This window comes from Xenopus tropicalis, chromosome 3, assembly GCF_000004195.4.
Source record: "Xenopus tropicalis strain Nigerian chromosome 3, UCB_Xtro_10.0, whole genome shotgun sequence".
NCBI classification, from domain to species: domain Eukaryota; kingdom Metazoa; phylum Chordata; class Amphibia; order Anura; family Pipidae; genus Xenopus; species Xenopus tropicalis.
Genome location: NC_030679.2, coordinates 144062043 through 144087356, shown reverse-complemented (window position 1 = coordinate 144087356; position 25314 = coordinate 144062043). Strand labels below are relative to the sequence as shown.

Below are 25314 nucleotides of genomic sequence, written 5' to 3'. Positions count from 1 at the left end.
ATGGCGGTCACATTCTGCAAAATCCGCCATACCTCTCGCCCACAGCTTCTACAAAACGGTACCTTCACCTTTGTGGCAGCATCAATGTACTTCTCCCTCAACATGCCCATCCACACACATATCACTGTGGAAGCCCAGGTGGAATCGGATCTTTTGAAGTGTATCCGGTGTCACCTTCCGGGACCTCCGGATCAGGCCAACTGTCCCATCCTTTCTTGGCCATGTCGTTAACTTCCACGACTGACCTTAGAAAAGTCTCTTTCGGGTCTCAGCAGGTTAAACCGGTCGCAGCCGCGATCCGGCAGGGCTGGATGTTGTAGCATAAGTGTCCTGCAGCCGCAATGACACTAAAGCAGGGGGTCCCTTACCCAAGCAGACAGTCCAGGCCGCAGCCGCAACTCCTGGGTGTGCGTGGTGAAAAGGGACTCAGATGCCGGTTTATCCGGTCAGCAGCCGCTGATCCGGCAGGGCAGGCTAAATAGTTAGGCAGACTCAGGGTAGCAAAGTCTTTCACAGTAGCAGCCACTTACTGATGAGGCCACAGCAGGAGCAGCGTGATAGACGTCTGTCTCCTTCTGAAGTCAGGCACAAAATGGCAGGCAGTGACGCGTGTCCAGGCACCGCCCTATGAAGTCGTGCAAACACAGGACTTCACACAGGATATCCGTTGAAAAGTGTGCTTTTGTCCACAAAATGATGATTGACAGTTTCAATAGCCAATGGGTAGACCCGAGGGAACCTTCAAGCCCGAACCCACGGCCAATTACGTCGTAGATTTTATGATCAGTGTCTGTCTGGCAGCCTGTCAGCAAGATTTAAAGATACACCAGTTTAGCCCTGTTTTTAGGATATCGGCCCCACGTTGGGCGCCAAATGTAACCCCTATTTGGCTATAAAACATACAAGCACCAGCTAGAATAGGTTTAGAGCATGGGGTAACATAGGACTCAATCCTTCAGATGGACTTTCACTAAGTGGAAATATCCTGGGGTGTAGTGCCACTACAACTCACTGTCCTGTGTGCACAGTAAATTAGAAAATAATGGACGCCAGAAGATTCTTTGCTGATGAACAAATGATAACAATTAGTGCACAGGGATAGATAATATTCACAAATGCAGATATGACAGTAGTACACTATGAGGATGCCCACTGGTTTATCCCACCGCTTTTGAGAGACTGGGCAGGGTAAAGGCACCTGGTCAGCTCAGCACCACTATGGAGGGCAGTCAGGATAGATACCTCAGTCCTCAGGTTGAATACCTTTAGCTTTATAGAGTCCTACAGCCGACTGTGGATCAGGGTTAGGTACTAGCCTGTATCCTGTGTCTTTACCGTGGCCCTATGCTGAGGCAACAGTGCCTGTATGGAAGGGTACTTCCAGCTAACCTCCTGGTTGGAGCCAGAAACTGCTCTTGTTTCCTTCCCTAACTGCCTCACTTTCCTAGAAACTTCTCTACGGAGTGTAACTGTCTAGTGCTTGTCATGGGGTCCCTGTCCCCGACTTCTCTAGGCTATAGATGGGTACTCTAGGGTAGAGATGGCTTTACTGGGGCCCTGTTGATCCCAGGTGCAGTGGACCTTCCACCTGAGACATCCAGAGGCAGCCAAAGAGGAAGACCCACCCCATTGCTAAACACTATATTGGAGTGCAAAGGGTGGAGTCAACCTGTAAACCAATAAAGCACATATTCAAAACTATAAACTGAATACATGGGTCATTTTCCCAGTAACAGCATAAACTTGGAAGCTGTAGGGGTTAAAGCCGTAGGGGCATGTTAACCCTATGGGTCCCTACATACAAATAGTAAATGAGTCCTGGTATCACTTTAATGATAGGAGATGTAGTTGTAATACAACTTTTAATAGTGCTTTATTACATCATTACGGACATTTTCATATAGTTATGGGCATATGTTTTCAAAAGAAGGTAACAAAGGCAAAAATCACCATTTTATTACCCACAATGTGGCATTTTTATAGAATTTTAACTAAATATGATCTTCCTTGCCTCTGAGAATGTAGGAAACCAAGGCTGTGGCTACTTCCTTATTCATTGCACTTTCATTTGGTTAGTAACTGATAAATATCTTTTACAGTTTCTCTACAGGATTCTGCCAACAGAATCTTTGGATCAGTTCCATCCTCCTCCTCCCAAAAAAGCCAGTGTTAAAGACTCCAACCTTAAACATGAAGACACAGAATTTGTAGACCTTCTTAAACTGATAGACTGGCCTTCACCTCCATCTTCCATCACCAACTTCAGTCTTTCCACCAACCCCAAGGAGTGTCGGTACGAGCTGCTCAGTCCACGTTCCATATACCGCGTGGGGGAAACATTAGAGGTTCTTATAACGGCCGAAGATCACTATGGAAATGTCAAGTCCTATGGTGGGGACTTCTTCCAAGCCAAGCTGCATTCCCGAAAGATTAAAGCTGGGGTCACAGGACGTGTAACGGATCTTAACAATGGCACCTATTTGGCAACGTTTCTTCTTCCATGGGAAGGGGAGGCCCAGGTGAACATCAGGCTCATTCACTCAAGTGAGGCTGTGTCTGTCCTTAAGGACAAAAGAGAGAGTCGCCCAGATAAGGTGAATGAGTGATGTTGCATTTGCCAAAATTGTCATACGGTTTCCAGTATTGGTCTGGTCCGCTACCAACAGGGGTGGGCCAAGCCGACCGGGCGCCCTAGGCTACCTGGTCGTCCACCTCGCCCCTGCACCGCGCACCCCCGCCCCCTGTTGTTTGACGCGCATGCGCAGTACGAGCGGGGGGGGGTCGCACAGCGACGCAAAGCTTATTGCAGACTAGGGGTAGGCAGGAGAGGCTGCCTGGCGCCCCCCAATCGTTGCGCCCTAGGCAGCTGCCTCTTCTGCCTACCCCTAGTTCCGGCCCTGGCTACCAAACCCAAAGACTGATAGGGGATCTCAGGCTTTTGTGGACCCTCAAGTCTACCTAGCCTGTTAAATTCCCCACCATGGGAAGGTCTTCTCCAAGCCAAAAGATTGATAGGAGATCTCAGGCTTTTGTGGACCCTCAAGTCTACCTAGCCTGTTAAATTCCCCACCATGGGAAGGTCTTCTCGCTTAACCAAGGAATTTCAAAATGATCTTACTGTCATCTGGCCCCATGACTTAGTGGAGAATTCTGAATGTTGTTTTTAGAGCCTTTGGAAAGATGGGACATGACGGAGCTATGCAGGCTGGAGAGATCACATGAGAGAAGTAAAGGGTAGAGAATGGAAGTTCAGTATACAGAGAAGGGGTTCTTACACCCAAGGCAAAGTTAACTATGGTGCCCCCTTACCCATACACACACTGTACCTTCTCTTGTATATCGGTTTCTACCAGTGTCGGACTGGCCCACAAGGATACAAGGAAAACTCCCGATGGGCCCTCTTGCTTCTAATTATTTAGCCTATTTCATGGTCATTCCCTAGTTCTGTAAGGGAACAAGGAAGTTTGATGGATGGAACAATAGAGTATATTATGTAGAGCAGTGATCCCCAACCAGTGGCTCAGGGGCAACATGCTGCTCACCAACCCCTTGGGTGTTGCTCCCAGTGCCCCCAGGGAGTTATTTTTGAATTCCTGACTTGGGGGCAAGTTTTGGTTGGATAAAAACAAGATTTTCCTGTAAGCTGATAGTGTGCATAGAGGCTCCCTAATAGCCAATCACAGCCCTTATTTGGCTCCTCCATGAACTTTTATGGTGCTTGTGTTGCTCACGAGTAAGAAAGGTTGGGGACCCCTGATGTAGAGGAAAGAGACTAGTATAATAAAGAGTTTGAGGGAGGAGAGTAGGAATTTAAGTTTTGAGAGTGGGCCCATTGACCAGTGTTTTCTGATGGGCCCCTGCTATCTCAGTCCGACACTGGCTTCTACTACTACTTTTTTTTGTATTCTTTCTTCTGCAATTCCATTTTTCTTCTATTTTTTAGTTTCTCTTTTAGACTTTTCCAATTTTTCAAATCTCATTATTTTTCTGCTCTGCTTGGAAGCAACCACTCTTTCTTTCTTTTCCCTTCTTCCATTTTGTTTTTCTTTTCCACCCTGCTGCTCTTTTCTACCTTTCTCCATAACCACCATTATCTTTGACTCTGTGATTTTCTTTCCCCTTTCCCCACATTAACTTCTGTACCCATCATGTGAAATTTACTTCTCCCCCCTTGTTCCCTTCTTTCCCTTTCTCCTCCTTTTTCTATCCAAGATGGGACCCCTTCAACCCTCTCAACTCTATGGATGCTCCTTACTGTCCCCCCATCACATATGCCTATCCTTGGTTCTTGGGTCCCCTTCTCTCTCTGGTGGGCTGCTCTTGGGAAAAAGTGTGTTCCCTCTACTCAATAAAAGGGGTAAGTTGAGACATGCCTGCTCAGGAAGGGGCAAGGGGGCAAATCCTGTTCTGCTATGTCCTTGTTTGGTCTGTGATGCTTAGCTTCCAATGTGGAGATCCCCAGTGCAGTGTTCACAGGAGAACATATAAAATGCAGTGTCCAAGGGATACAAGAACAATGGAAGTTTAGGAATGAAGCTAAAGGGGACAAGGGTGGGGGAAATTATACATTCTGCTATAGCGCTATAGTGTTCAGTGTATAAAGGTTGTCATTTTGCCCCACAGGTGTATTTTAATGGGTATTTCCATTTAAATGGGAGCAGTGAGGTAACAGAATGTAACATTGTAGTCCAAGGAGGAGACGTGTGTAACTACAGTGATCCTGTGACTGGGGACACCTGGCAGTGCTTGACACCCCCAAAGATGCCTTGCCACTCATTGGTCTATCACTCCATGGGCAGGTACCGCAGAGTGACCAACTCATTGGAGGATGCTTTACTCAGAAGGTGTGTGGAACCCATTCCTGCCTGATTATTTAATCCCCTCTAATGGCTGCCAAGGAACCAGGCTGTCCCAGAGTAGGCAAAACTGGTGAGACTGACTCCATGCTAAGCATGACAACCAGCCCTCACTAAACCATTAAATCTCTCACTCAGTTCTGTCACTGCTCAGAATATTAACGGAGCTTTAACTTCGATCAAGATAGACCCAGCCATCAACTCTACAGGTAAGAGACCAACCATACAGTTGGTATAAGCAGCAGAGCCTCTTGTATGTTCTTTTGTCTTGTCATTGGGTTTCCTTCTCCTCTTCCACCCACCTCCCTTACACTAACAGCACTTCCTGGCATTCTCTGTCTCTCTCTCCTCCCCTACTTATATTATCCTCCCCCCAGTACCACCTATCTTTTCTAGGCCTCACATCCAGGCTTCAGGTCTGTTCTCCTGGTCAGGAACCCAGCCAGCCATCTGGCTTTTATTACAATGACACTTGGACATCGTTGGTCTGTCTGGGAAGACATTTTCCCAGCCCACCGGATGTTCGTGCCTGCCTTAATGGGAAGGACATACACATGTTTGGGGATTCTACTCTACGCCAGTGGTTTGAGTATCTGGAGAGATTCATACCAAGTAAGGAGACTCATGAGATAATAGAATAAAACTCTCTATATTAAATGTTAATGTATTATTTGCTCAGAAAATGGTAGGGCTCTTAAGGCAACATAGGTGCCAATCTGATCCAGTATAGCAACCAGATTCCCCCCCCCCCATCTCACATACCTTCCAGGTGACCTTGGTGGTGTCAATAATATACATTCTTGATATGGTCAATAAAATAGGTGCTGTACAATAGTTGCAAGGTCTGAAGAATATTGGCAAAACATGGAAGGTCAATGGAAAGTTGCCCATACATGGAATGACCTACTTCTTTAGCCACAGGTGGGTGGCCCTTAGCCACATCTAACCAAGTCTGGTTCATCTGATTGTTCTGACCTTGGGTAGATATTGGTAATAGATAGAAAAGCCATAAAGAGCTAAATGTGACCCCATCCATGGCCCATATGGTTCTCTGCTGATGAGAGACATAGGAGGTGGATGCTGATCATAGATATGATGCTGTAGGGTTAGACTGCTGGAATGAACATAATGCGCCCAAAGTAGACTCACTGGCTAAGATTAATTGTCCTGGAGCAGAACATGAAAAGAAGAAGCAAAAAACTAAACAGAATTCTGTATAATCCTCTCTTTAGCCCTGAAAAGAATTGATCTGCATGTAAATTACCAGTCTGGCCCGTTGCTGGCGGTGGATCCAGATGCCGGTCTGGTAATGAGATGGCGGGCCCATGGACTCCCTTTGCGCACCACCAAGACTATGCTCTCTAACCTGCACTATGAGGCAGCCCACCTGTATGGGATTGGTGGGGGGCCACAAACCGTAGTGGTCTTTACCCTCTGGGCCCACTTCACCACCTTCCCAATTAGCGTCTACATACAGAGGGTGTCAAGGTTACGGAGGGCGATTTCCTCTCTGCTCTTCCGGAGCCCTGAGACCACTGTGCTGATTAAGTCGGCTAACACCGGCTACAAATCCATTTATGGCAGTGACTGGCTCTCCCTTCAGCTGGACTTGTTACTCAGAGCTATGTTCAAGGGGATGGCAGTCACTATCCTGGATGTTTGGGACATGACCTCCTGCCATTACCTGCCTGATAATATCCACCCAGGAGCTCCAGTTATCAGGAATGAAGTGGACCTCATGTTGTCCTATATCTGCCCCAGATGAGCAGATTAACATCACCCTACCATACCTGCTATCCAACCAGAGCCAGGAAAAGTAGGCAATACTACTTCATCTGGCACCATACCTGCCTGTGCCAACCCCCCGACTGGGCTTCCTCTACTTGCAGTTTGCTCATCCCACCACCATCACTTACACATCTACTGAACTGCAACCCAATTTTCCCTTTAGATTTTAGACACATGCCTCTGCTGGCTACCCTGCTATCCCACAGCCCCAGACCCTTCCCAGAGGCTATTATCCCCCCACTGCTACTATAGGCACCATCTCTCCCTACTATACCTGCTATCCCACAGCCCCAGTCCCTTCCCAGAGGCTATTATCCCCCACTGCTACTATAGGCACCATCTCTCCCTACTATACCTGCTATCCCACAGCCCCAGTCCCTTCCCAGAGGCTATTATCCCCCCACTGCTACTATAGGCACCATCTCTCCCTACTATACCTGCTATCCCACAGCCCCAGTCCCTTCCCAGAGACTATTATCCCCCACTGCTACTATAGGCACCATCTCTCCCTACTATACCTGCTATCCCACAGCCCCAGTCCCTTCCCAGAGGCTATTATTCCCCCACTGCTACTATAGGCACCATCTCTCCCTACTATACCTGGTATCCCACAGCCCCAGTCCCTTCCCAGAGGCTATTATCCCCCCACTGCTACTATAGGCACCATCTCTCCCTACTATACCTGCTATCCCACATCCCCAGTCCCTTCCCAGAGGCTATTATCCCACTGCTACTATAGGCACCATCTCTCCCTACTATACCTGGTATCCCACAGCCCCAGTCCCTTCCCAGAGGCTATTATCCCCCCACTGCTACTATAGGCACCATCTCTCCCTACTATACCTGCTATCCCACATCCCCAGTCCCTTCCCAGAGGCTATTATCCCACTGCTACTATAGGCACAATCTCTCCCTACTATACCTGCTATCCCACAGCCCCAGTCCCTTCCCAGAGGCTATTATCCCCCCACTGCTACTATAGGCACCATCTCTCCCTACTATACCTGCTATCCCACAGCCCCAGTCCCTTCCCAGAGGCTATTATCCCCCCCCACTGCTACTATAGGCACCATCTCTCCCTACTATACCTGCTATCCCACAGCCCCAGTCCCTTCCCAGAGGCTATTATCCCCCCACTGCTACTATAGGCACCATCTCTCTCTACTATACCTGCTATCCCACAGCCCCAGTCCCTTCCCAGAGGCTATTATCCCCCCACTGCTACTATAGGCACCATCTCTCCCTACTATACCTGCTATCCCACAGCCCCAGTCCCTTCCCAGAGGCTATTATCCCCCCACTGCTAGTATAGAAAGCAATAAAACCGTTTAGCTGGGGAGTGAAGACCCGTTTGAGCAGCAGGAGAGCCACTAGGTCCAACATCATGGTGACAGTGGAGCGCACTGCAAAGGCCAAAGTTTCCTGCTCTATAAAAGGAAAAGAAAAGCAAAAGCTGTTCCCAAAGCGGCATGGAGAGTGACTCTGACTCTGTGGAAATGGACGCCGGTGTTGGAGTAACTGCAGGGAGCTGCGGAGCTACAACAGAGGCAGACGAGGAGGTGAGAGAGAGTCTGATGGCTGCAAAATGGCTGCTGCCAGTGAGGAACATGGAAGCCATATGGTACTGGAGGTTGGAGAAAGTGCTCTGACCAACCAGGAAATGGCTGCTGCCTGTGAGTAACATGGAAGCCATGTGGCCCTGGACAGTGAGCAGGTAATGGTAAAGGGCACAAAGGGACTGAGACTGTTATACAGTATGATACTATTATTAATGCATTGAAGGAGCTGAGGTGTTTGGAGGAGAAACAAAGCAAGTTAAACAGAGACACTGACAGACTGATAAAGAATCAGAAGTTGCTGAGAGGAGAGAGGAGGGCTCAGTACATCAAGGAGTTTCCTCAATAAGGAGCTGGGAGAGACTGAGACTTACATTAAAGACATTCTGGCTGTTATAGAGCCATGGAAGGAGCTGTATGGCAACAAACAGAGATTTGAGCAGATGAAGGAGGGCAATGTGACTGCTGAGAAACTGCTAAAAGTTTCTGAACTGCTCAAAGAGACTGAGTACTCTAAAACTGTTGCAGAATGTAGCGTTGCTACTGATATTGCACATAGTAACGGTCTTTCCAATGCTGATAGTGTGTGCAGCTTCCGTGAGTGGGGTGAGTGCTGGGGGCAGTGTGGGGCAAGCGGCTGGGATGCAGGTAATGCAATGTGTGTGAGTGAGGGGGGAGGGGCAGTGAGTGCTGGGGCAGCTGAGGTGCAAGCGGCTGGGAGTGGTGCAGCTGAGGTGCAAGCGGCTGGGAGTGGTGCAGGTGATTGCAGGTAATGCAATGTGTGTGAGTGAGGGGGGTGTGGGAGTGGAAGGAAAATTTTCATTTATTCTGCTGGGGAAAGCAATGTGCATCTGAGTAAAGAGGCCAAGGAGTGGGAGGGGTTTAGGGTAATACCGGTGTCCAAACCCAAAACCAAACTGCTCACCATTATCATGAAGACAGAGACATGAGCAGGACATCCTCATATGGCTCCGGCGCCAGTGCACTGTCCTATCCCCCCTGGAGCCGGTGTTTGATGGGGAGGGATTCTGGGTAGGGGGGTATAAAGTCCTATCCCCCCTGGAGCCGGTGTTTGATGGGGAGGGATTCTGGGTAGGGGGGTATAAAGTCCTATCCCCCCTGGAGCCGGTGTTTGATGGGGAGGGATTCTGGGTAGGGGGGTATAAAGTCCTATCCCCCCTGGAGCCGGTGTTTGATGGGGAGGGATTCTGGGTAGGGGGTATAAAGTCCTATCCCCCCTGGAGCCGGTGTTTGATGGGGAGGGATTCTGGGTAGGGGGTATAAAGTCCTATCCCCCCTGGAGCCGGTGTTTGATGGGGAGGGATTCTGGGTAGGGGGGTATAAAGTCCTATCCCCCCTGGAGCCGGTGTTTGATGAGGAGGGATTCTGGGTAGGGGGGTATAAAGTCCTATCCCCCCTGGAGCCGGTGTTTGATGGGGAGGGATTCTGGGTAGGGGGGGTATAAAGTCCTATCCCCCTGGAGCCGGTGTTTGATGGGGAGGGATTCTGGGTAGGGGGGTATAAAGTCCTATCCCCCCTGGAGCCGGTGTTTGTGGGGAGGGATTCTGGGTAGGGGGGTATAAAGTCCTATCCCCCCTGGAGCCGGTGTTTGATGGGGAGGGATTCTGGGTAGGGGGGTATAAAGTCCTATCCCCCTGAGCCGGTGTTTGATGGGAGGGATTCTGGGTAGGGGGGTATAAAGTCCTATCCCCCTGGAGCCGGTGTTTTGATTGGGGAGGGATTCTGGTAGGGGGTATAAAGTCCTATCCCTCCTGGAGCCGGTGTTCGATGGGGAGGGATTCTGGGTAGGGGAGGTATAAAGTCCTATCCCCCCTGGAGCCGGTGTTTGATGGGAGGGATTCTGGGTAGGGGGTATAAAGTCCTATCCCCCTGGAGCCGGTGTTTGATGGGGAGGGATTCTGGGTAGGGGGTATAAAGTCCTATCCCCCCTGGAGCCGGTGTTTGATGGGGAGGGATTCTGGGTAGGGGGGTATAAAGTCCTATCCCCCCTGGAGCCGGTGTTTGATGGGGAGGGATTCTGGGTAGGGGGGTATAAAGTCCTATCCCCCCTGGAGCCGGTGTTTGATGGGGAGGGATTCTGGGTAGGGGGTATAAAGTCCTATCCCCCCTGGAGCCGGTGTTTGATGGGGAGGGATTCTGGGTAGGGGGGTATAAAGTCCAAGTGAAATTGCATGTGGATCAGAATGTTCAGAAACATCTCCCAAATTCCTTTTTCATTGGGAAAGCAAGGGGTGTCTGTTTCTATGTGGGCCAGCCCAGGCTATGCTATAAATGTGGGTCCAACAGGCATTATGCTGTAAAGTGTAACATACAGAAATGGGCTTTGTGTGGGGAGACTGGGACCCAAGCAAGGAGTGTGTAAAGGCCATAAAGTGCAACCTGTGTATGCATTCCGGCCATGCTTATAGGGCCTGCCCCGACGCCTGGCGCAACATTAGGAAGGCTTGTCCCAATCTGGAAAAAGTAATGAGTACCCCAATGCCAGGGGAGAACTTGCCCCAGACTGAGGGAGGGGGGAGGAAGGGGCAAAAGGGGGTAGAGAGACAGACAGGGGGCGCCCAACAGAGATGAGAGGGAAGGAGGGAGAGAACGAGGGTGGTAAGAGTGAAAGGGGGGGCAATAAAAAGGCAAAGGTACAGGCATCCCAAGAGGAGGGAGGTGGAGGGGATGGTTGGATAGTGGTGGGCAGCAAATCTAATAAAGCTAAGGAGGCTCAGTGCCCGGGTGTAATTACCCTCCCAACTGAAAATAGGTTTGTTTTGCCAGGAGGGAAGTCATGGGGAGATTTAGCAGAGGAACAGGTAGAGTTGGAGAGAATGGAGGAGGAGGAGGAGGAGAGGGAGAAAAGGAAAAGTCTCTTATCTGATATCATCTCCAGCAGGAAGAAGAGCAAAAGAGAAGGGTCTTTTCAGTCTCAGGGGGCAGAAAAGGAGTCACTGGAGGAAGGGGAGTTGGGGGAGCAAGATGTGATGGAGAGTCAGGGGGCAGGTGTGCGGGTACAGGGTCTGCTGGGAAATGTTTGGACAAGTCTCAAAAAAAGAAACATAAAGATGCCTCTTGATATGTGTTTTATAACGATCTGTAAGAAATAAGATGCTTTGGAGGGAGGTACGCTTTGTTTTTTCATGTGATATTGATTTATATGTATTTTTTTTACTTGATTGAAATGTAATTATATTTTTATTATAATTGTGTAATATATTTTAATAAAATTCTCTCCCTACTATACCTGCTATCCCACAGCCCCAGTCCCTTCCCAGAGGCTATTATCCCCCCACTGCTACTATAGGCACCATCTCTCCCTACTATACCTGCTATCCCACAGCCCCAGTCCCTTCCCAGAGGCTATTATCCCCCCACTGCTACTATAGGCACCATCTCTCCCTACTATACCTGCTATCCCACAGCCCCAGTCCCTTCCCAGAGGCTATTATCCCCACTGCTACTATAGGCACCATCTCTCCCTACTATACCTGCTATCCCACAGCCCCAGTCCCTTCCCAGAGGCTATTATCCCCCCACTGCTACTATAGGCACCATCTCTCCCTACTATACCTGCTATCCCACAGCCCCAGTCCCTTCCCAGAGGCTATTATCCCCCCCACTGCTACTATAGGCACCATCTCTCCCTACTATACCTGCTATCCACAGCCCCAGTCCCTTCCCAGAGGCTATTATCCCCCCACTGCTACTATAGGCACCATCTCTCCCTACTATACCTGCTATCCCACAGCCCCAGTCCCTTCCCAGAGGCTATTATCCCCCACTGCTACTATAGGCACCATCTCTCCCTACTATACCTGCTATCCCACAGCCCCAGTCCCTTCCCAGAGGCTATTATCCCCCCACTGCTACTATAGGCACCATCTCTCCCTACTATACCTGCTATCCCACAGCCCCAGTCCCTTCCCAGAGGCTATTATCCCCCCCACTTGCTACTATAGGCACCATCTCTCCCTACTATACCTGCTATCCCACAGCCCCCAGTCCCTTCCCAGAGGCTATTATCCCCCCACTGCTACTATAGGCACCATCTCTCCCTACTATACCTGCTATCCCACAGCCCCAGTCCCTTCCCAGAGGCTATTATCCCACTGCTACTATAGGCACCATCTCTCCTACTATACCTGCTATCGCCACAGCCCCAGTCCCTTCCCAGAGGCTATTATCTCCCCACTGCTACTATAGGCACCATCTCTCCCTACTATACCTGCTATCCCACAGCCCCAGTCCCTTCCCAGAGGCTATTATCCCACTGCTACTATAGGCACCATCTCTCCCTACTATACCTGCTATCCCACAGCCCCAGTCCCTTCCCAGAGGCTATTATCCCTCCACTGCTACTATAGGCACCATCTCTCCCTACTATACCTGCTATCCCACAGCCCCAGTCCCTTCCCAGAGGCTATTATCCCACTGCTACTATAGGCACCATCTCTCCCTACTATACCTGGTATCCCACAGCCCCAGTCCCTTCCCAGAGGCTATTATCCCCCCCACTGCTACTATAGGCACCATCTCTCCCTACTATACCTGCTATCCCACAGCCCCAGTCCCTTCCCAGAGGCTATTATCCCCCCACTGCTACTATAGGCACCATCTCTCCCTACTATACCTGCTATCCCACAGCCCCAGTCCCTTCCCAGAGGCTATTATCCCCCACTGCTACTATAGGCACCATCTCTCCCTACTATACCTGCTATCCCACAGCCCCAGTCCCTTCCCAGAGGCTATTATCCCCCACTGCTACTATAGGCACCATCTCTCCCTACTATACCTGCTATCCCACAGCCCCAGTCCCTTCCCAGAGGCTATTATCCCACTGCTACTATAGGCACCATCTCTCCCTACTATACCTGCTATCCCACAGCCCCAGTCCCTTCCCAGAGGCTATTATCTCCCCACTGCTACTATAGGCACCATCTCTCCCTACTATACCTGCTATCCCACAGCCCCAGTCCCTTCCCAGAGGCTATTATCCCTCCACTGCTACTATAGGCACCATCTCTCCCTACTATACCTGCTATCCCACAGCCCCAGTCCCTTCCCAGAGGCTATTATCCCACTGCTACTATAGGCACCATCTCTCCCTACTATACCTGGTATCCCACAGCCCCAGTCCCTTCCCAGAGGCTATTATCCCCCCCACTGCTACTATAGGCACCATCTCTCCCTACTATACCTGCTATCCCACAGCCCCAGTCCCTTCCCAGAGGCTATTATCCCCCCCACTGCTACTATAGGCACCATCTCTCCCTACTATACCTGCTATCCCACAGCCCCAGTCCCTTCCCAGAGGCTATTATCCCCCCACTGCTACTATAGGCACCATCTCTCCCTACTATACCTGCTATCCCACATGTGTAGACACGTTTCTGGCTCGGGGGGAAAATTTTTAAATTTATAGAATATAAGTATTTGGCAATATATAAGCCATTAAGGCAGCGCAGGGAGTGCAGTTCCGTAGAGGCAAATACAGGCAGACAGACAGGGCTCAGAGGGCAGGGACAGAGCTGCTGGGAGTAGAGGAACTGAATATCCCACAGAGAGGCAGGCAGGGCTTCATTCCCATTGCACAGGTACCTGCCTTCTCTCAGTGCTGCTGTAAGTGCTCTCTGGCAATACACACGCGTGTAACATACAGCCAGGGACACGCTTGCACCATGAGATTTGCTGGGAAGAACTTCTTCCTTCTCCTGTGCTGCCTGGCATTCATGGCTGGGGTAAGTGTAATGGGGATGGGGGCATAATATACTGAAACGTGGGGGTAACAGTTTAAGTTCCATTTAAATTATAGAGCTTGTTCCCCAAGCAAATGAACTAATGTTTCTGTAGAAGTTTTTATGCCGAGCGGAGTGGCACTGCCATGGGCACATCCTTGGCCCCCTATGCAGATACCTCCTCCTAGTTACTGTATATTTCAATAGGAATTCTGAGCCCCAGTTATGTGTTGTTCAGCCCTCGATCTCTAACAATCTTCAACTCTCCTTCACCCATTATGGTGGTGCCATAAGATTGTCTTACAATGGCAGGGGATGTGGTCTATTCAGTATGTATTGTATATATATATATATATTGCTGTGACAGGTTATGCTGTGATTTCTAAAGATTCTGTTTGCCAACTACACTAGTCCCTGCCCTAAGGGAAATAACAATAATATCCCATTTCTTTTTTACATTTCAAATTTCTTTGTATTGCCGGTATCTGTTTGGCAACCAGAGCCACCCGTGTAGCTACGATTCCCCTGTTTAATTTCATATTTTATAGAGCTCTCTAAATTATTTCCAGGACAATCAGTCGTATAATATCAGGGTGGGAGCAACCTATAATTACCTGGCGTCAGGGCAAAATATGGCAGGTCTGGAAAAACCAGTCTGTGTTCATGGGAAATGGGGCCTTTCCATCTATTTCCCTGCAATAAGCAACTTTCCAATTGGTCTGTTACAGTAAATATCTTTATGTTTCATTAATCTTCCTCTTCCTCCTTTATTCTTTCTGCAGCTGAAATGCTATATTGTTGTTTGGAACCCTGCAGGGGGAATGGGATCAATGAGCCACCGTACCCACCAGTGGTATTAAGGGGGTCCCTTAATTGTTGAACCGTTGAATCCCTATAATTAATCTGTTGGTTGATTGGTCAAATATTTAATATATTGGTAATAGGTAGAATATATAATATTGGTTAATTGGTAGAATATACTGGCTAACTATAAGAAATAGTGGGGTTTATTTACATGTATATGTATGTATGTTTGTTATCTGTAATGACATGTGCAGGCTGAGTTATACAGGGAACTCTGAGTATCACTCATGTATTATAAGGGATAATGTACCCCCTACTGTAAATGATAAGGATATTAGCAGTCACTGAGGGGTTCTGTGCCCCCCATATAAAGGCACAAGGCTGCAGGCTGAGTTATACAGGGAACTCTGAGTATCACTCATGTATTATAAGGGATAATGTACCCCCTACTGTAAATGATAAGGATATTAGCAGTCACTGAGGGGTTCTGTGCCCCCCATATAAAGGCACAAGGCTGCAGGCTGAGTTATACAGGGAACTCTGAGTATCACTCATGTATTATAAGGGATAATGTACCCCCTACTGTAAATGATAAGGATATTAGCAGTCACTGAGGGGTTCTGTGCCCATATAAAGGCACAAGGCTGCAGGCTGAGTTATACAGGGAACTCTGAGTATCACTCATGTATTATAAGGGATAATGTACCCCCTACTGTAAATGATAAGGATATTAGCAGTCACTGAGGGGTTCTGTGCCCCCCATATAAAGGCACAAGGCTGCAGGCTGAGTTATACAGGGAACTCTGAGTATCACTCATGTATTATAAGGGATAATGTACCCCCTACTGTAAATGATAAGGATATTAGCAGTCACTGAGGGGTTCTGTGCCCCCCATATAAAGGCACAAGGCTGCAGGCTGAGTTATACAGGGAACTCTGAGTATCACTCATGTATTATAAGGGATAATGTACCCCCTACTGTAAATGATAAGGATATTAGCAGTCACTGAGGGGTTCTGTGCCCATATAAAGGCACAAGGCTGCAGGCTGAGTTATACAGGGAACTCTGAGTATCACTCATGTATTATAAGGGATAATGTACCCCCTACTGTAAATGATAAGGATATTAGCAGTCACTGAGGGGTTCTGTGCCCATATAAAGGCACAAGGCTGCAGGCTGAGTTATACAGGGAACTCTGAGTATCACTCATGTATTATAAGGGATAATGTACTCCCTACTGTAAATGATAAGGATATTAGCAGTCACTGAGGGGTTCTGTGCCCCCCATATAAAGGCACAAGGCTGCAGGCTGAGTTATACAGGGAACTCTGAGTATCACTCATGTATTATAAGGGATAATGTACCCCCTACTGTAAATGATAAGGATATTAGCAGTCACTGAGGGGTTCTGTGCCCATATAAAGGCACAAGGCTGCAGGCTGAGTTATACAGGGAACTCTGAGTATCACTCATGTATTATAAGGGATAATGTACCCCCTACTGTAAATGATAAGGATATTAGCAGTCACTGAGGGGTTCTGTGCCCCCCATATAAAGGCACAAGGCTGCAGGCTGAGTTATACAGGGAACTCTGAGTATCACTCATGTATTATAAGGGGTAATGTACCCCCTACTGTATATGATAAGGATATTAGCAGTCACTGAGGGGTTCTGTGCCCATATAAAGGCACAAGGCTGCAGGCTGAGTTATACAGGGAACTCTGAGTATCACTCATGTATTATAAGGGATAATGTACCCCCTACTGTAAATGATAAGGATATTAGCTGTCACTGAGGGGTTCTGTGCCCATATAAAGGCACAAGGCTGCAGGCTGAGTTATACAGGGAACTCTGAGTATCACTCATGTATTATAAGGGATAATGTACCCCCTACTGTAAATGATAAGGATATTAGCAGTCACTGAGGGGTTCTGTGCCCCCCATATAAAGGCACAAGGCTGCAGGCTGAGTTATACAGGGAACTCTGAGTATCACTCATGTATTATAAGGGATAATGTACCCCCTACTGTAAATGATAAGGATATTAGCAGTCACTGAGGGGTTCTGTGCCCATATAAAGGCACAAGGCTGCAGGCTGAGTTATACAGGGAACTCTGAGTATCACTCATGTATTATAAGGGATAATGTACCCCCCTACTATGGCAGTCTATGGTAAACTAAGCGAGGCTACAGCTGGTCATTTACTGATATAATTTATAGTTTATCTACAGAAATCTGCCGATGGAATCTTTGGATCATTTCTATCTATCTCCTCCCAACAAATTCAGTGTTTCCTATTGGGTGGACAACAACCTTACAAATAAAGGATCAGAAGAGTTTGCAGACCTTCTCAAACTGATAGACTGGCCTTCACCTCCATCTTCCATCACCGACTTCAGTCTTTCCACCAACCCCAAGGAGTGTCGGTACGAGCTGATGAGTCCACGTTCCATATACCGCGTGGGGGAAACATTAGAGGTTCTTATAACGGCCAAAGATCACTATGGAAGGGTCAAGTCCTATGGTGGGGACTTCTTCCAAGCCAAGCTGCATTCCCAAAATATTAAAGCTGGGGTCACAGGACGTGTAACGGATCTTAACAATGGCACCTATTTGGCAACGTTTCTTCTTCCATGGGAAGGGGAGGCCCAGGTGAACATCAGGCTGATTCACTCAAGTGAGGCTGTGTCTGTCCTTAAGGACAAAAGAGAGAGTCATCCCGAGAAGGTGAATGAGTGATGTTGTGTAAAACAAAAGTCCCCTATAGTTGCCAATATTGGTATGGCCCATCGCTATAGCAGAACATTGATAGGAGGGATTAGGCTTTTCTGGGCCCTCAAGTCTACCTAGCATTGGCCTGTTATGGGTATTCTCCATTATCCAAGACCCTGCAGAAATGTCAAAACTGAACTTATTGTCCCCTGGTGACATGAGTGATTTACTAGAGAAAGGTTGGGCAAGAGAGACCCTTTTAATCCTCTTACAGCATCTCTACTCCTAGGCTTTGGAGGGAAGGGGGCAGATAGATGGATGGAAAAGTAGAGGGACTATGGTTGAAGAGGGGTCAGTCCTACACTCACTCACCCCCAGTCTGGCCAGTCCTACACTCACTCACCCCCGGTCTGGCCTGTCCTACACTCACTCACCCCGGTCTGGCCTGTCCTACACTCACTCACCCCCGGTCTGGCCAGTCCTACACTCACCCCCGGTCTGGCCAGTCCTACACTCACTCACCCCCAGTCTGGCCAGTCCTACTCTCACTCACCCCCGGTCTGGCCAGTCCTACACTCACTCACCCCCGGTCTGGCCAGTTTCTACACCCACCCGGTGCCCAGGTTATTATCCTACTCTCCTACCTAGGACCCTTAGGTGCTGGGCCTTGCCCACTTAAAGAACTACTACTACTTCCCACTGCCATGGGAACACATGTTTGTTACAAAACCCATCAGTTATTAGAGCTTCCCCAGCAGAATCCTGCATTGTAATCTGTTTTTCAAAAACATAAACAGATTTTTCAATATTTAATTTGGAAATATCACATAGGGCTAGCCATATTCTTCATTTATATAGATATATAGTTATGTACACTGAGTATTTACTCTTGTAAATAACTGTACACTGACTTGTATGAACAATAACCCCAAATCCTAAATACATTATACACTGAGGGTCAGAAGAAGTGGCACCCAAAATACATTAAATAAAGCAGAGACAATGAGTCATGGCACTACAAATACATGAAACACAGTGGGAAGCAGTGAGAACTTTAGCCCCAAATACTTTAAATACAATGAGAGGCAATGATTTTTGACCCCCCAGGACCCCCTCAGCCTTCTAAAAAAGCAGATTTCCTAAAGGCAAGCAAAGATTTCAGCATTGTAGAAATCAGATGAATTCAGAAATCATTTGCATTTCTAAATATCCTCACTTGCCCCAACTAGTGGTATTTATGAGAATTGCACCCAAGGATGAAAAACCCTGTCTGCTGTTATACGACTTGGGTCCTATTGACAGTACATTGAGTCAGAGAAACAATAGCTGAAAGCAGATCTAATGTGTAGCGCTGGGTCCTTCTGAAAGCTCAGACTCAGGCACACTTTACTGCTGCTCTGCAAGTTGGAGTGATATCCCCCCCCTCACCCCCAGCAGCCGATCAGCAGAACAATGGGAAGGGAGCAAGATAGCAGCTCCCAGTAGGTATCAGAATAGCACTCAATAGTAAGAAATCCAAGTCCGGCTTGGGACTCCTCCAGTTACATGGGAGTAGGAGAAACAATAGGTTAGCTGAAAGCAGTTCTAATGTGTAGCGCCGGCTGAAAGCTCAGACTCAGGCACACTTTACTGCTGCGCTGCAAGTTGGAGTGATATCCCCCCCCTCACCCCCAGCAGCCGATCAGCAGAACAATGGGAAGGGAGCAAGATAGCAGCTCCCAGTAGGTATCAGAATAGCACTCAATAGTAAGAAATCCAAGTCCGGCTTGGGACTCCTCCAGTTACATGGGAGTAGGAGAAACAATAGGTTAGCTGAAAGCAGTTCTAATGTGTAGCGCTGGCTGAAAGCTCAGACTCAGGCACAAGGCACTGAGATGGCGCCTACACACCAATATTACAGCTACAAATACATTTGTTGGTTCAAGAATAAAAGGTTAAATGGCAGAGGGAATTATTTGCTGTGTAACAGTGTCATTTAGAAATAAAAAGTGCCCCATAAATATTATGGCAGTGTCCCTTTAATACAAAATTCTAACCTGGTTGTCATTTTGCCCCACAGGTGTATTTTAATGGGTATTTCCATTTCAATGGAAGCACTGAGGAAAAAGAATGTAACATTGAGCTCCCAGGACGAGACGTGTGTAACTACAATGAACCTGTAAGTGGGGACACCTGGCAGTGCTTAAAACCCCAGAAGATGCCTTGCCACTCATTGGTCTATCACTCCATGGGCGGGTACCGCACAGTGACCAACTCATTGGAGGATTCGTTGCTCAGTGGGTGAGTAGGACCTACACGATGACCTAAATTTCCTTTATGAAATAAATCTAAGATAAAACAGACACTGCAGCCGGTGACTTATACTCACTGTTGCACTAGTCCTGCTGGGAAAGCATGTGGGAAAATGTAATATACAAGTTGTCTTTGGGCCCCCCTGCAAAATAAAAGTGTAGGGGCTCGGCGAGCACAGTCTGCTCCCTTGGGCCCTCCCATAACTGCAGGGTCTGCTTCCTCTATAGTTACGTGCTTGACTGGATAGCCGACTACCTACTAAGCATGAAACCTGCCTTGGGGAAAACTAAACTGCCATATCTCTCACTCAGTTCTGTCACTGCTCAGAAAATTAAAGGAGCCTTTACTTCGATCAAGATAGACCCAGCCATCGATTCTACAGGTAAGAGACCAACCATACACAGAGCAACTATAAGCAGTAGAGCCTCTTGTATGTTCTTATGTCTTGGATCCTAAATTTTTTCATTGGGTTTCCTTCTCCTCTTCCTCCCACCACCCTTACACATAGTAACATAGTAACATAGTAAGTTGGGTTGAAAAAAGACATACGTCCATCACATTCAACCATAATGCCTATATATAACCTGCCTAACTGCCAGTTGATCCAGAGGAAGGCGAAAACCCCATCTGAAGCCTCTCTAATTTGCCCCAGAGGGGGAAAAAATCCTTCCTGACTCCAAGATGGCAATCATAGTAACATACATAGTAACATAGTAAGTTAGGTTGAAAAAAGACGTACGTCCATCACGTTCAACCATAATGCCTATATATAACCTGCCTAACTGCTAGTTGATCCAGAGGAAGGCACTAACTGCATTTCCTGGCATTCTCTGTCTCTCTGTCCTCCCCTACTTATATTATCCTCCCCCCAGTACCACCTATCTTTTGTAGGCCTCACATCCAGGCTTCAGGTCTGTTCTCCTGGTCAGGAACCCAGCCAGCCATCTGGCTTTTATTACAATGACATTTGGACATTGTTGGTCTGTCTCGGAAGACATTTTCCCAGCCCGTCGGATGCTCGTGCCTGCCTTAAAGGGAAGGACATACACATGTTTGGGGATTCTACTCTACGCCAGTGGTTTGAGTATCTGGAGAGATTCATACCAAGTAAGATCATGAGACAATACAGTATAGTGTATTATGTGCATAGAATGTGGTTGGGCTCATAAAGTACAATAACCCATAGTTTGGACATTTGTCCAATATCTACCAGGTGGTTGGTCCATCCAGGTGGATTGACCAGAGAATGTAAAGAATTTAAAAGCTGATATGGTCAATGGAAACATGTGTAGTATAAATTAGGGAAAAGATGTAGGACAAGGTCAAAGGAAGAGAAAGGTTTACAAGGTCAAATTAAAGATAATGCTTAGAAGATCAAAGGCAGAATAAGTGTTAGAAGGTCAAAGGCAGAATACATACAGGTAGAAGGTCATAGGAATATTAACTGTTTGAAAGTAAAAGGAAAAATTTGGGCGAGCAGGTCAAAGGAAGAGTAAGTGATGGAAGGTGAAAGAAAGAAAAAGTGTTAGAAGGTCAAAGGAGGAGTAAGGGATGGAAGGTGAAAAAGAAAAAGCTTTAGAAGGTCAAAGGAAGAGTAAGGGATGGAAGGTGAAAAAGAAAAAGCTTTAGAAGGTCAAAGGAAGAGTAAGGGATGGAAGGTGAAAGAAAGAAAAAGCATTAGAAGGTCAAAGGAAGAGTAAGGGATGGAAGGTGAAAAAGAAAAAGCTTTAGAAGGTCAAAGGAGGAGGAAGGGTAGAAGGTCACAGGGTTAGTAGGCCAAAGGAAGTCTTGAAAGGTAAAAGTAAGTGTAAGTGTAAGAAGGTCAGAAAGATTAAGGTTTAGAAGGCCAAAGGCAAAGTAAGTTTTATAAACAATTAGGGTTAGAAGGTCAAAGGAGGAGTAAGGGATGGAAGGTGAAAGAAACAAAAAAAAAGTTAGGTCAAAGGAGGAGTAAGGGATGGAAGGTGAAAGAAACAAAAAAAAAGTTAGGTCAAAGGAGGAGTAAGGGATGGAAGGTGAAAGAAAGAAAAAGTGTGAGAAGGTCAAAGGAAGAGTAAGGGTACAAAGTCACAGGAAGGCTAGGGGCTAAGGGTTAGTAGGCCAAAGGAAGTCTTGAAAGGTTAAAGTAAGTGTAAGTATAAGAAGGTCAGAAAGATTAAGGTTTAGAAGGCCAAAGGCAAAGTACGTTTTATAAACAATTAGGGTTAGAAGGTCAAAGGGAGAAGAAGAGCCTGAAGGTCAACAGAAGAACAGTAGTTACAGGGTCAAAGGAAAAGTAAATGTTAGAAAGTAAAAATAAAAAAGGTTATGAAGGTCAAAGGAAGAATAAGGCTTAAAAGTTTAAAGGAACAGTAACACCAAAAAAATTAAGTGTATAAAAGAAATTCCAATATAATGTACTGTTGCCCTGCACTGGTACAACTGGGGTGTTTGCCTCAAAAACACTATTATAATTTATATAAATAAGCAGCTGTGTAGCCCCGGGGGCAGCCATTCAAAGGAGAAAAGGCACAGGCACTTAGCAGATAACAGATAAAACACTATTGTATTGTACAGAGCTTATCCGCTATCTGCCATGTAACCTGTGCCTTTTCTCCTTTCTTCCAGCTTGAATGGCTGCCCCCGGGGCTACACAGCAGCTTATTGTATATAAACTATAGTAGAGTTACTGTAGCAGACACACAACTTTTGCCAGTGCAGGGCAACTGTACATTATATTTCATTTACTTTAAAACTCTTTAATTTTTTGGTGTTACTGCTCCTTTAAGGTAAGTAAAGATATAGAAGGTCAAAGAAAAAGTAAATGTTAGAAGGAGGTGGTTACTCATTGAGGGGCCCTAGGAAACACCTACCGGTCAGCTGGTTAAATACAACAGCAACACAACAGGATTCTTTGTTAATAAATACATGTTCAGCGTAGTAAGGAACACCCACCCCTCGGCAGAGGAAGGGGCCTCCGGTGCTGCTTGTCAGCAATGTATGGTGCCATTTCGTCTTCCTTACCTCGGTCTGAAATGTCAGGAATTCCCTACAAAGAAAACTCAGAAAGTCCAGTTGCTTTAGACTTATCTTCTCCTCTAGAATAGGGAAAGGAATGTGTTTGGGCGGGTGTTGATGACAGATAAAGGGAATTATGCTGTAGGGTTAGGGTGCCGGAATGAATGCACAAAGTAGACTCACTGGCTACAGTTGATAGTCCTAGAACATAGAAGAGTCTAGAACAGGAGAGAAGACTAAACAGAATTCTGATTCTTTCTTCAGCTCTGAAAAGAATTGATCTGCATGTAAATTACCAGTCTGGCCCGTTGCTGGCGGTGGATCCAGATGCCGGCCTGGTAATGAGATGGCGGGCCCATGGAAACCCTTTGCGCACCACCAAGACTATGTTCTCCGACCTGCATTATGAGGCAGCCCACCTGTATGGGATTGGTGGGGGACCACAAACCGTAGTGGTCTTTACCCTCTGGGCCCACTTCACTTCCTACCCAGTTAGCGTCTACATACAGAGGTTGTCAAGGTTACGGAGGGCGATTTCCTCTCTGCTCTTCCGGAGCCCTGAGACCACTGTGCTGATTAAGTCGGCTAACACCGGCTACAAATCCATTTATGGCAGTGACTGGCTCTCCCTTCAGCTGGACTTGTTACTCAGAGCGATGTTCAAGGGGATGGCGGTCACTATCCTGGATGTTTGGGACATGACCTCCTGCCATTATCTGCCTGATAATATCCACCCAGGAGCTCCAGTTATCCGGAATGAAGTGGACCTCATGTTGTCCTACATCTGCCCCAGATGAGCTCATAAAGAGATTAACGTCTAGAGCCAAGGGCAAAACAGACTTCTAGTGGCCTCCTTGTATTTCTAGTGGACCCAAACTATGGCTGCTTCAACACTGTGAAAAAGCCAATTCAAGAGGTACAGAGGGCCCTACCCAATCTAAAACAGATGGGATGAAGGCACAAGGTGTAGGGGCCTTACCAATCTGCCACCATGTGTAGAATATTCTGAATGACTTGACTGCCCTTACACTAAGGAACCCCTTCCTACACTGCTGGTGATATTTCATTTCCTATGATATGAGGAAGTCCCCTTCCTAGCTGCAATGTAATGGAGAAAATAAATACAGACAGGGTCAGACCATGTGACTGCTGGGGGTGGGGGTGGGGCACAGGATGGCTAGGGGGCCCAGGGGGACACTAATGTGGTTTATAAACAAAATAACTTTGGTACCACAGAGACCTTATCCGCACACCCTAGCTCTCCAAACCTGTATGCCCGGTGCACACTGCTAGAGGGATCGGCACCCTCCAAAAATAGTACAACAACAAAAAAAGCCAATGGCACTCAGGGCTGTGAACAAGGGAAAAAAACCCTTAGAGTATTTTTATTGCGGAGGTGCTCTAAGGGTTTTTTTCCCTTGTTCACAGCCCTGAGTGCCATTGGCTTTTTTTGTTGTTATAAACAAAATAAGTCACCCCAAATCCTAAAGAGGGAACCAATTCCAGCGAAACTACTAGCTATTGTAATGAGAGATCCTTCTGTCACAGGTAGTGATGAGCGAATCTATCCATATTGCTTGGCTGATAAATGATCGAAACTGCTAACAAATGTGGGAAACATGGCTCCTGCGTGATTTCCCACTTTTTTTAGGTCGCGTCAAAAAACAATTGACAATATTTTAGCTAGGATTTTAATATCTGCTGGCAGAAAGGAAATTGGCCGATACGTGTCCAGTTGTGTGGTGTCCTTACCTGGTTTACTTAATAAAACTATAGAAGCTTCATATAAAGACTGCGGGAGTGAACCAGTTGTTATGGCATGGTTTAACATTTGGAGACAGTGTGGGGCAATTACCTCTTTAAACCTCTTATAAACCTCTATTTAGAGAGACCAGGTGCTTTCCTTGTGTGGAACATAGAAATAGTTTCACAAAGTTCAGCGAGGGTGTGACCAGCTTCTAGATTTCTCTTTTGTTCCTCCGTTAGACGAGGGAGGTTTAGGGACACAAGGAAGCTGTCTATTTCAGGAGCTGTAGCTATGAGCATAGTAACTAGATAGAAGCGCTGCTATTGCTGTAGGGTGGGTCTTCCTTGTACCTTGTTGGTCAATTACTTCAGTTATTACTAGTGATGAGCGAATCTGTCCTTTTTCGTCGAAAAATTCCAGCATCTTTCAAAAGATTTGCGAAACGGCGAAAAATTAGTGAAACGGCAAAAATGTTGCGCGTCAAAAAAAAGTTTGTCGCCCACGGCTATTCTTTTGTCTCGTGGCTATTCTTTTGTCGCCCGCAGCTATTCTTTTGTTGACCGCGGCTATTCTTTTGTCTCGTGGCTATTCTTTTGTTGACCGCCGCTATTCTTTTGTCGCCTGCGGCTATTCTTTTGTTGCGCGGCTATTCTTTTGTCGCCCGCGGCTATTCTTTTGTTGCCCGCGGCTATTCTTTTGTCTCGCGGCTATTCTTTTGTCTCGCGGCTATACTTTTGTTGCCCGTGGCTATTCTTTTGTCGCCCGTGGCTATTCTTTTGTCTCGCGGCTATTCTTTTGTCGACAATTTTTGCCCATGCGG

General features: G+C 47.1%; 2 protein-coding genes across 4 annotated transcripts; both read left to right on the top strand.

Moving 5' to 3' along the window:
- On the top strand, window positions 1-6621 carry LOC100494299 (NXPE family member 3). Its single transcript, XM_031898257.1, has 5 exons — window positions 1-138; window positions 2100-2594; window positions 4624-4844; window positions 5086-5468; window positions 6089-6621. Exons 1-5 carry the CDS (start codon window positions 1-3, stop codon window positions 6619-6621), a joined length of 1770 nt encoding a protein of 589 aa, XP_031754117.1.
- A 7026-nt stretch (window positions 6622-13647) lies between these two features.
- LOC100494139 (NXPE family member 3) lies at window positions 13648-23895 on the top strand. Of its 3 annotated transcripts, none has more exons than XM_031899529.1 (6): window positions 13648-13944; window positions 16978-17473; window positions 19518-19738; window positions 20062-20132; window positions 20642-20857; window positions 23012-23895. In XM_031899529.1, the coding sequence occupies exons 2-6, from the start codon at window positions 16988-16990 to the stop codon at window positions 23542-23544; spliced, it is 1527 nt and encodes a 508-aa protein (XP_031755389.1). In that variant the 5' UTR covers window positions 13648-13944; window positions 16978-16987; the 3' UTR covers window positions 23545-23895. The 3 variants fall into 3 exon arrangements, with proteins under 3 accessions (XP_031755389.1, XP_031755388.1, XP_031755391.1); XM_031899528.1 differs by having other exon boundaries at window positions 16967-17473; XM_031899531.1 differs by having other exon boundaries at window positions 13649-13944; window positions 17035-17473.
- The last annotated feature ends 1419 nt before the right edge of the window (window positions 23896-25314 follow it).

Coding starts and splice junctions, on each gene's coding strand:
- LOC100494139 (XM_031899528.1), top strand. CDS start 13,885: ATGAGATTTGCTGGGAAGAACTTCTTCCTTCTCCTGTGCTGCCTGGCA. Junction 17,474..19,517: donor GAGAGAGTCATCCCGAGAAG/GTGAATGAGTGA, acceptor TTTGCCCCACAG/GTGTATTTTAATGGGTATTT. Junction 20,133..20,641: donor CCCAGCCATCGATTCTACAG/GTAAGAGACCAA, acceptor TATCTTTTGTAG/GCCTCACATCCAGGCTTCAG.
- LOC100494299 (XM_031898257.1), top strand. CDS start 1: ATGGCGGTCACATTCTGCAAAATCCGCCATACCTCTCGCCCACAGCTT. Junction 139..2,099: donor ATATCACTGTGGAAGCCCAG/GTGGAATCGGAT, acceptor TATCTTTTACAG/TTTCTCTACAGGATTCTGCC. Junction 4,845..5,085: donor GAGGATGCTTTACTCAGAAG/GTGTGTGGAACC, acceptor CCAACCATACAG/TTGGTATAAGCAGCAGAGCC.